At 33.3% G+C, this 12,301-nt stretch overlaps 1 protein-coding gene across 1 annotated transcript in view; it reads right to left on the reverse strand.

Moving 5' to 3' along the window:
- Positions 1-9,699: 9,699 nt before the first annotated feature.
- LOC139512945 (coiled-coil domain-containing protein 18-like) overlaps positions 9,700-12,301 on the reverse strand; it is a 42,649-nt gene continuing 40,047 nt past the window's right edge. Inside the window, exons 29-30 of the mRNA XM_071300931.1 lie at positions 11,292-11,364; positions 9,700-11,060 (exon numbers count right to left, since the gene is read on the reverse strand). Of these exons, the coding sequence (XP_071157032.1) occupies positions 10,955-11,060; positions 11,292-11,364 (179 nt within the window). The 3' untranslated portion in view covers positions 9,700-10,954. The remainder of the gene's footprint in view (positions 11,061-11,291; positions 11,365-12,301) is intronic.

The following is a 12,301-nucleotide window of genomic DNA, read 5'->3' on the forward strand; positions in this document are numbered from 1 at the left end:
AATTACCACAAAATACAGATCAAATTTGAATTTTGGTAGTGTCACTCTAATTTTTCTAGAGTTATGCCCCTTTAAAAATGGAAAAAATAGTTTCTGTTCTCTAACTTAAGTTTGCCTCTACCAAATGTTATACTTGTTTATTTAGATTTTAATTTTTGACCCTGTTTTTAATTGATTTTAACAAAAACTGAATTCTAGGGGTTCTTTGATATCCTGAATCAAAATAGGTTAATATTTTTTTTTATATGACCCCACAATTTTTTGGGATCCTATAATGGTATGATGTCGTCGTCTGTGTTTGTTGTCCGCGTCGTCCGAAGACACATTGGTTTCCAGATAATAACTCTAGTTTAAGTGAATAGATCTTTATGAAACTTTTTAAGAAGGTACAATACTACAAAAGGAAGGTTGGGATCAATTTTGGGGATGATGGTCCCAAATGTCTAGGAATTAGGGGCCCAAAAGGTGCCCAAAACAAGTATTTTTCTAGTTACAGGATAATAACTTGTGCACAAGTATTTCAATTGCTCTGAAATTATACCGCAATGTTTAAAACCACAAGTAGAAGGTTGGAATTCATTTTAGGGTTTAAGGGGTCAAAGTTTAGGAATTAAGGGCCAAAAAAGGGGCCAAAACAAGCATTTTTTTCTAGTTTCCAGACAATAACTTGTGTGTAATTGTATGGATCTCTCTGAAATTGAACCACAATTTACCATATAACAAAGGGGAGGCTGGGATTAAGTTTTGGGTTAATTGCCCCAAAAACGTAGGAATTAGGGGCCAAAAAAGGGCCAAAAAGAAGCATGTTTCTAGTTTCCAAACAATCATGACAATAAGTTGTGTTTAAGTGTATGGATCTCTCAAAATTGTACTACAAGGTTCAATACTACAAAGGAAAGCATGGGATTGAGATTAAGGGTTATTGCTCCAAGGGGGGTTTCAAAAAGTTGGGGGGGATTATTTGTTTACCATTTTTTTAAGGAATTTCTTTTTTTTCAAAAAATTTCAAATTTCGAATTCTGAAAAGTTTTAAAGTCATAAGAAACCTCAAATTAAAAAAAAAATATGCATAGGTTTTTTATAACTAAATGGAAAACTTTCATTATACAACTTATGTACACAGGGCCGTAACTACATTGAGGCAAACGAGGCAAATGCCTCATGTAAAAAATTAAAAAAAAAAAAAATGAAACAAAAGGTTGTTTGCATATCAAATTCACGGAAAGTGTCTTGCAAGAAGCAAGACAAACTCTCTTCACTCTCTGGTGTATCCCCTGGATGTTTTTCGTTATTCATGTTTCTAGTTTCATTTTAGTTTTCAGAGTTTATATCAAAGAATACAAAACAGTTTGTTTTATTGTAAATAAAACTAGATAGCTGACATGGTTTGAATTAAAGTAAGGTCACATATTTCCCGGTATCAAATAATTTGAAGAAAAAAACAAGGTATTGCCATATATGACCTTTTACATTGAAAGGTTAAACTTGCATTAAGTCGTGTTGAGAACCTTTAACAGATAATAAAGGAGTATGGGGACATAATCGCACACAAAGTCAATGCATAGAAAAAATACAAATGATCAATGGTCAAAGTTTGTGTTCTGCTCTTCATCTTGATAGTTGCCGGATGGTCTTCAACAATACTTTTAAAGAATCATTAATACCGTAAAAGATCGTAAAACAAGGTGAAGATGGTCCCTAGTGTGGACTTAAGCAGTACTAGTACTTAAAGTATAGTACTGCAATGTCACTATATTTAAATCTAGTCATAAAAAAATCTCCAAAGTTTATTACAATACAAGACAAGAAAAAGCAGACAGATACGGTATTAATAATTATGAGAATTACGATTTTTGCTTTATCCTACATATCGGTCTTTTAATGTTGTCTCTAATACCTAAAAGTCTTAAATTACAATGAATCTTTGTTTTTGCTTTGGGACCTGATTGTCGAAAAAAATATCTAAAAATTAATGCAAGAAAGAGTCTGGGGAAACGCTCAGAATGCACGATTTTGCGTTATTTTTTCAGAGCTTCTGGGGGCCTTAAGCGGCCACCAGACCCCTCGCCCAAAATTTTTCGCCTAGCTCCGCTCGGCGCATAAATTTTGCCTCAATATTAAAAGAGGTTAGTTACGGCCCTGGTACATATACTTTTTTCTGTGGAAAATTCTTTAATTTGTCCACATTTAGAAGAAATTTTACTTATTTTTAATTGCTTACTTCCAGGAAGCAATTCGCCGACATATTTTCCGTATGCATAGTGACCTGAGCGTAAACCTCCTCGTAAAAATCCGTAATCACAATACGCATGGATCTGTCATTAAAATAAACAATTATCTGATTGTACATGTTAAACACGTGCTCAATACCCATGCTTTTTGTTATTTGTTTACTATATGGTGACAATCAGTCAACTTCGGCTTCAAAACACGGCATTTAATGAGCAGCCATATTTGTTAAATCATAACAGACGGAGAGAAAAAAAATTGACGATTATACGATATATTTGCATAAAAAATGATAAAATCGTGCACAGAGGACTAAGTTTTGCATTGGTTCAAGAATTGGATAAACATTATTTTTCACCACTCACTCGTTTCATATGACGTTAAGAAGAAATCTTCACAGTATTGCGCAATAGATTTGTTAGATCTTTGACCACATTAATGTTGTGACAAAAACCTATATTATGTCAAAAATTTGATCACAATCCAAATTCAGACAGTATCAAGCTTGAATATTGTGACCAAATTTGCCCTAACTGTTCAGGGTTCGACCACTGGGGTTGTATAAAGCTGTGCCCTGCGGAGCACCTGGTTTACTTTGGACCCAGGTTTCAAGTAAGTCCAAATCAGTGTCAAGATTTCAGAATATAACTTTGTTTGTATTCAACAAAATCATATTGTATGGGGTTTGATATATGCTGAATGTAACCATGTATTTAGATTTGGATTTGGGGCCCCATTATCAAATTGATCGACATTGAGGTCCAAAGGGACCAAAAAATATATTTACTTAGATATCATCAAAAATTGAGGTCTTGGGGTTCTATGGATTCTAACCAAGTATATTAGAGATTGTGGATATAAGACCATAATGGGTAAATATAAAAATATAAAAATGTGGTATAATTGCTAACGAGATATCTCTCCATATGAGACCAAATGACAAAGGAATTAACAACTTTAGCTCATTGTACGACCTTCAATGTCCAATTTCAATTTTCTTAGACCACATTAATTTTGTAAGAAACTTATGCTGTGTCAATTTTTAATTACAATCAAAATTCAGAGCTGTACTATCAAGCTTGAATGTATTTAGTCCAGCGGCTACAAGCATATTCCAGACGAATTGTGCACATCCTGCTACAAGCACGAAACTTGACATAGACCTTCCTCAACTATTACTCTTTTATTTCAGATAGGAGGCATTTGAAAAAAATGTCTCACTTCCGGTAAAATCCTAAATGGCGGACATCATACTTAAATCGGCCCAATATCAAAGGCTAGTATGTAAAAACGTATTATTATCATGCTGCTATAATAATATTTGGTACAAACCTTTGTTATGTACTACTTTTGGATATATTATATAGATAAGATGTCTTTAAAAATCCTACTTCCGGAAAAATCCAACATGGCGGACATTGTACTAAAATAAGCTATATTTTTAGGGAGGGTGATTGAAATGTGTTTTAACGTATTGCTACTATCATTAAATCGCACAGGAACCTTTCTTTGTTGCTTCTAAGGGATACAATGTATAAGACATATGTCTTAAACACTTACTTCCGGTAATATTCGAAATGGTCCAGCGGCTACAACTAGCATATTCCAGACGAATTGTGCACATCCTGCTACAAGCATAAAATTTGACATAGACCTTCCTCAACTATTACTCTTTTATTTCAGATAGGAGGCATTTGAAAAAAATGCCTCACTTCCGGTAAAATCCAAAATGGCGGACATCATACTTAAATCAGCCAACACAAAGACCAAGAGGATATTGCGGAGTAGCTATTCTTTGGAAGCAAAGCATGGATCACCTCGTAGAAAAAATTGAGGATGGATCAGAAAGAATCATATGTATTAAACTGAAAGTTAAACCAAAACCAATTTTACTAACAACTGCGAAAAGCCAAACAAACAAAACTAAAGCTTCTTACAGGAACCTACTATCTTCAAAGCAACAAAACTTCATTTAATCAGAATAGTGTAGATCCAACCTGCTTACTATGCAAAGAATCCGCAGAAACGGTAGATCACTTCCTTCTTGAATGTAAGACTTTGCATGATACCCGCATAACATACCTGCATGAACTTGAAAGCTTTCTCTGTAGCTTTAGAAACTACCAAATGCTTTAATCTTACCAATGTTGTAAAAGACGCACAGCTCATTTTAGATCCGAGTCACTTATTATGTGCTTGTGGTTGCAGATGCAAATGCACTGACAATTGTTTTATGGTAGAATACATATCCAGAAAATTATGCTATGCTTTACATGCCAAGAGAAATGAACTGAGTGTAATGGATCAAAACAAGCAAACACCCATTTCAAAGAATGTTTATTAGATCAACTTCATGAGATAATTATCAAATACTCAGATACATGTACCCCAGTTTTGTGTGGCGACTGGAACTGTGATTTGATGAAATCCTCAAACAAACCGGCAAGATCAATCTGGATGGAAGAATTTCTCAACTCTAAAAAACTTAAGTTTAAACCTACTCCACTAACATTCATTTTCACCCCTTTTTTCTCTAATCTTCAAAAACTTAACCCCTTTTTTCTCTAATCTTCAAAATATTAGACCACGCATTTCTCTAATCTTCATTTTTGTTGCCCGTTATTCTTTAATCTTCATTTTTTAAGGGCATTATTCTTTAATCATTTAACCCTATCCAAACCCTCATAAACCAGCTTAACACCAACAAAGCGCCAGATATATATGGCATAACAGCAGAACACATCAGATATGGTGTTGATGCTTTACTATAAGAAATTATCGCAATAATTAACAACATATGCAAGGAAGCCTCAGTTACAGATTGCCTAAAACATGGAATACTAACCCCAATCTTCAAAAATAAAGGGTTACCAACAGATGCAAAACATTATCAAAGTATCACTGTACTCCCAATTATCGGGAAAATACTAGAAATACTCCTCAGACAGCTGATCAGAGACATTATTGCTATTCTTCAAAATCTTTTACAAAGAGGCTTTACTCCCGGAGTTTCTCCACTATACAGTGCTCTCATACTATTAGAATCAATTGCAGAATCCATGGACCAAAAACTACCTATCTTTGTTGCTCTACTGGATGCTAAGGCTGCTGGTTACGATGTCGTCAACCATGATAGCTTGCATCGTAAACTCTTCTTATCAGGAGTAGGTGGAACACTATGGCTCATAATACACCAACTTAGTACTTATGCCATAACCTCCATCAAATGGAATGGTTTAATATCAAATCTATTCCCTGTTCATCAAGGAGTATGACAAGGTGGAATTCTCAGTACCGAACTCTATAAAGTATATATAAACGACATTCTAGACCAACTGAAAAATAGCGGTCTAGGTTCCTACATTGGGAATATATAGTGTGGTTCGCCGACCTGCGCTGAGGATGTCGCCCTGGTTGCAAATTCACCATCAGATCTCCAGTCAATAATAAGTACAGTTGAAAACTACAGTATTCAGGAAAAATACAAACTCCAGCGCCTTGTACGGAAAAATGTGCCCTCCACAAGAAATACAGACTTTGAATTTGAGATCAATAATACAGCTATGCTTCAGCCAAGCTCGGCTCCTCATATAGGAATTAAACATCTGACCTAAAGAAAACAATCAACATTCATATTGAAGGAAATATTTCTAAAGCCAGACGGACAATGTATAGCCTGATGGGGGCTGGTCTTCACAGAAAGAATGGGCTCAACCCAATTACTTGTCTACATATCTTTCAAATATATTTCCTACCTGTCCTTATTTATGGACTAGATATATTACTTCCAGACAAAAAACACATAGAGCCATTAGAAGTATTCTATAGGAAAGCAATGAAACAAATCCTATCACTGCCAAATAATACTGCAGATGCAGCTGTCTATACTATGACAGGAGTAATTCCAATTCAAGGAACAATACATAAAGCTGCCATAAATATCTATAACAAAATATGTGGCATGGAATCCTCAATAGAAAAGGATCTAGCTGAACGACAACTACTTATGTCTGGTTTCAACTCTCAAAGCTGGTTCTCAAAAAGCAAGATGCATTCTAGCCCAGTATAATCTACCTTCAGCTCATGATCTAATGCTCAATCCGATCAACACAAATTGATGGAAAACACAAGTAAAAAAAACAGTTGACAGTGTCTGGCATGATCAATTGAGAACAAAAGTATCCCTATATAGTTCTCTCAATTATCTATCCACTAACAATAAACTCTGGCGAAACACTCATCCTTGTCTTGCAAGTGTTGGCACATTATCTCCGGATATAAGTCGTCTTCAAACAAAACTAAAGCTTCTTACAGGAACCTACTATCTTCAAAGCAACAAAGCTTCATTTAATCAAAATAGTGTAGATCCAACCTGCTTACTATGCAAAGAATCCGCAGAAACGGTAGATCACTTCCTTCTTGAATGTACGACTTTGCAATGATACCTGCATACCATACCTGCATGAACTTGAAAGCTTTCTTTGTAGCTTTAGAAACTACCAAATGCTTTAATCTTACCAATGTTGTAATAGACGCACAGCTCATTTTAGATCCGAGTCACTTATTATGTGCTTGTGGTTGCAGATGCAAATGCACTGACAATTGTTTTATGGTAGAATACATATCCAAAAAATTATGCTATGCTTTGCATACCAAGAGAAATGAACTCCAGTGGCGGATCCAGAAATTTTCATAAGTGGGGCCCACTGACTGACCTAAGAGGAGGCCCGCTCCAGTCACGCTTCAGTGATTCCCTATATAAGCAACCAAATATTTTCCCAAAAAGGGGGGCCCGGGCCCCCTGCCCCCCCCCTAAATCCGCCTCTGAACTCTTAAAGACTTTACCGTCTAGCAAGAGCAAGAGTCAACGACTGTAGCCAATGTACACCCCACGGGGCGTACATTTATATTTTTATTTTTTATATTTTCAAACTAAGTGTATAGACATATAGACTTCTTGAAAACATATTCATCATGAATTGAACGACTTGGTCTAGTGTTTTTAGCATGTAAAACGTGCAATATACCATGGCGGGTGTGGATGAGTAACAAGCTTGGAATTGGTTCCTATGTTTACTAGTTCAGACGCTTATGAACGGCAAAGGAGATATGATTCATTGGAACCCTTTTGGACAACTCTTTGCGAGTCCTCTTCACCTTATCAAGAGCTTGTACATTATTGATGTAAGAAACAATACCACGGTCATTGTAAAAGAAGAAAATCAGCTCTCCGATTGTGAATAAACAAAATATTTGCGGCAATAAATCAGTAATTTTAAAGATGTTTTAGTGCTTAAGTGATTTGATTTGATTTTAATCAATCTATCCAAACTCTACATCGAAGATATGGACTACGGTTTCATCTTTGAAATTTACGCCATATTGGTTTTATTTACTGGAAGTTTTAACTTTGTATTTAAACATTAACTATAGAATAGAATAAGTGTTTTAGAGGATAACTTAAAGCCAAAAGTTTAATGACCAGCACAAAAAAAAAAAAATTTCTTTACATTTTGAAAAAAAGTTGAATATCAAAATAAAATAATGATATTTCTATGTCCGTCATTTTGAATATTACCGGAAGTAAGGTTTTAAAGACATATGTCTTGTACATTGTATCCATTAGCAGCTTCAAAGAAAGGTTCCCGCACAATTTAATGATAGTTGCAACGCCAAAACACATTTCAATCACCCTCCCTAAAAAATATAATCTTGTTTTAGTACAATGTCCGTCATGTTGGAGTTTTCCGGAAGTAGGGTTTTTAAAGACATCTAAATTAATCTATATAATATATCCAAAAGTAGTAAATTAAAAAGGTTTGTACCAAATATTATTATAACAGCATGATAAAAATTCATATTCACACACTAGCCTCTGATTCTGGGCTGATTTAAGTATGATGTCCGTCATTTGGGATTTTACCGGAAGTGAGATATTTTTTTCAAATGCCTCCCTATCTGAAATAAAAGAGTAATAGTTGAGGAAAGTCTATGCCAAATTTCATGCTTGTAGCAGGATGTGCACAATTTTTCACAAAGCTGTCGTGCTATTGTGTCCATACTTGCCCAACTGTTCAGGTTTGGACCTTTGCAGTCTTATCAAGCTGCCCACTGCAGAGTTTTTATTTTTTTATAATGTCAATTTCTTTCTCATTATGAGTAATATAACAATATTTGGTGTATGCGTAACTTGCAAGTCATCATGCCTGTCACAGTTTTAACTTGAACTTAACCTCATTTCACGAATAAGTGAACAAGGTTAAGATTTGTGGTTAAGTCTAGATCTCTGATACTATAAGCAATAGGTCTTCTCTATTTGGTGTATGTAATGATTGGAAGATGTACATGTCCAGCTGCAGGTGTCATTTTCATGGTTCATTGGTCAATGTTAAGATTTTGTGGTTTGATCTGTTTCTAGGATTCTATTAGCAACAGGAAGACTATATTTGGTGTATTGTATAATTGTAAGTGTATATGTTTGTCTGGCATGGTTTATCAGACTGAGACCACATTTCATAGTGATTTCATAATGTTAATGTACATATTTTGAAACCTTCATATTTCAGACTTTCAACATGAAATCAATGATAAATAAAATAATGGAGACATTTCAGCATGTGCAATTTAGTTTAAGAGACATCTCCAAAACCTAATAGGTTTTTTTATTACATTTACTTAGTGGCAGTATTCAACTGACAGCTGTGGCTATCTGTATGGAAAACCAGCAAAGATTTAAACCCTGCTTTCCAAATTATTTCTGTGTTCTTTTGAGATCTATTATGTGGTCATCATACTAGTTTGATTTTGTAAATTGTTTTTGTGTGTTTCAATAAGTGACATGTTTTTTTCTGTACCAAGGCTTTCTAGAAATTGTGTTGTTTTGCTGTTGATTTTCATTGTTTGTAGGTCTAAGATTCATTAGTTCATTCTTGATAGTTGGTGTGGCAGTCCAATATTATTAGAAATTCTTGATATCATTTTTAGGCATACAAAGTCCTAGCATGTTTCTTTGTAAATTCTAGTTTCTAACAAAAAATTATGTCAACAAAGTGTTAAATTTCTTTTTTTATTAAATTATCTTTGAGTGGATAAAATCACCTTTTTTATACGACTGCAAAAATTGAAAATTTTTATTTGTTACATTAAAAGTTAGCACAAAATCTTACAAAATACCAATCAAAGGCAAATTCATCTTTGAGGCCTTGGTGGCCTAGGGGTTGAAGTTGTGAGTTTGAACCCCACTTGTCAGCAGGTGTATTCAATTCTGATCTTAACTTCTAGGATGATACTCTGGTTTCTTCCTTTGATAAAAGCTTGCTATCATGAGATAGCATATGATAAGTGTGCTGAAAGTGGTATTAAGCAAGGGTTAAATAAAAAATAAATCAATTAAATCCATCTTCCTAATTAGGTCTGGTTAATAATGCAGAGTCCAATCATTAACATTAAGAAGAGAGAAAAGACACAATATAAAAAACAATTTTAATAAATAATATAAATAAAACAATCTGTGGAATATAACAGATACTATAATACTTGGAATATATAAAATACAAATGCATACAAAAGTGACTTCTAGGTGACTGTATTTCTCATATGGCAACTTTAATAGAGACCTACAGAGCCACAGTAGATTAATTGGTATTCATACAATATGTTTGGTCAAGATGAGAACCAGTTGTGTAAATCAAGGTTTGTAGTAGAAGTTTTTACTACTCAAGCAACTATATTTGATGTTTGTTATGATCAGTAGGTTAATATCTAACTGTATTGACCATCCAAAAAAATTTCCTGTCAAAATTATCGTAGTTCAAATGATCAAATAAATTATTTAATAAATATATGCAATTAATATTTTAAAAAATCCAATGAAATGAAAACAGTATTTTTATAAGAACAATGGACTGTATTAAAAGTAATTGTGGAAATGGACATGTTGGTTGGTATGTTTTGTATAAATGCATAATAAACAAGATTGATTGATTGTTGGTTGCTTTATGTCCAGTGGCTAATAATTTATGCATGTTCAGGACTCAAAAATTAACAAGAGGTACATCAGGTCTATTATCAGCATTGTTGGTGTTTATCTCTTTCATGCATCATTTATTTTTACTTGAAGCCTTAAAATTTGGTAACTTTTGGCCCCCCAATTTCAGGAGATTTTTTTTAAATAATGCAGGAATACAACCACTAATGACAGATACTGGATACAAAATGAAGACAAAAGGTCACACTGAAATTTTGCTCCATGAGAGCTTAAATTGGAATGTACTGCTATAATTTGCCAGTATATACTTCTTTATTTGCTAATTTGGAACACTGAACTATATATATATAATCTACCTCTCATGCTTTCAAATTTAAAGCATAGATTTTCATATTAACGTCTAAGAAATTGATGTCTTGTACATTGTTTACAAATTTCTTTGTTCCTAATATAATATATAAAATGTTCTCTTCAAAGTGTTATTTTCTGAATTATGAAAATGAAAGATCAAGTTTCTTAAACTTTTAATAATTGATTAATGGTACTTTGAAAATGAGCATTTTCTAATGATACTACATAATAAAAATAATAATAATTAAATTGGACGGACAAAACTTCATGTGGAGACAGTCTTTTAAACAGCAGTAGATCATGCTTCAATTGAATGCAAAACATTTTCCCCTGATACAGGAATGATAAAATGGTCAAAGTTTACAGGAATGATGAAGAGGTCGACGTTTACACAGAATTAGTATCACATTCCTCATCCAAACTCTGTAGTTGTTCTTCTATCATCTGTTGTCGTATTTCATTGGCTCGTAGTCTTTCATGTAAGTCATGCATACTGTAAAAATGTTTTTAAAAATTATGCATATTTGATAATTTACATTCTAATAAAAAGAAAATAAAAGGAGTACGCTTTTCTTAAATATGGTTAATTCTCAAACTATTCATATTACACACACAGCTTAGTTTTATACCTGTATTGATGATTTAAGATATTTGTAAAATCTTCATTTTGTACCTTAATAATTTGAACAAACTAACAAGGTTTTACAGAAGATAAATAACCAACCATTTTTCTGGTGATTCTTCCTCACTGTATTCAATAGGATCTGAATGGTACTTCCCTACTGCTGTTTCTGGATCTGTTCAATAAATATAAAATCATAGGCTTTTAATTATTTATCTATAAACAATTTAGGGTCAATGCAAACTTTTACCACAGTTTATATTTATCATTTATGTAATGCAAGCTATGAGTTTAATAACAACTAGTAAACAAATGTGTAAAGATACATTTTTTGTACATATAATTTGTGTGTGTGCAAATTTTCTGTTTGCTTGGAGCTTCAAAACAGTTAAGAAGTGGTAGTGCAGTAATTTATGATACAAAATCTCTATCTGAATTAAAACATTAAGATTTATTAGTACATAACTTGATAATAAATGCGATTTGTTATGTAAAGTTGGTGCTTATTGTAATATATTTATTTTCGTTTCCGCAATAATACTGATTATTGCATAGCAACATAATATTTTTCACAGAAAATAATGTTTAGTGAGTGTACAATTTTCAATGATATTGCCATAATGCAAATACAGTTTCAAATTAAAGAACCTTAGTGAGCACGCTCACATACCCCACGTCCCCACATTGTCATTGGAGAAATTAAATAAGTATAAGAAAAAAAAATTATATAAGAAAAAATATTGAATAATAATTTCCTGTCAATATACATAGTATGTCCTTATTATCTACAAAATTTCATGAAATTCTGATGTGTGTTTTCAGAGGAGTTGAGATGAAAAACTGTTGCAGAAGTACATTGAAGCAAATAAGTTCAAAGGGGCATAACTCCTAGAAAAAAAATTGAACCGTAATTTCCTATTGATATGCACATCTACATAGTATGTCCTTATTATCTACTAAGTTTCATGAAATTCTGTTGTGTGGTTTGAGAGGAGTTGCGATGACAAACTGTTGCAGTAGTACATTAAAGTAAATAAGTTCAAAGGGGCGTAACTCCTAGAAAAAAAATTGAATCGCAATTTTCCGTCGATATGCACAACTACATAGTATGT

The sequence above is a fragment of the Mytilus edulis genome, chromosome 2 (assembly GCF_963676685.1).
Source record: "Mytilus edulis chromosome 2, xbMytEdul2.2, whole genome shotgun sequence".
Taxonomy (NCBI): domain Eukaryota; kingdom Metazoa; phylum Mollusca; class Bivalvia; order Mytilida; family Mytilidae; genus Mytilus; species Mytilus edulis.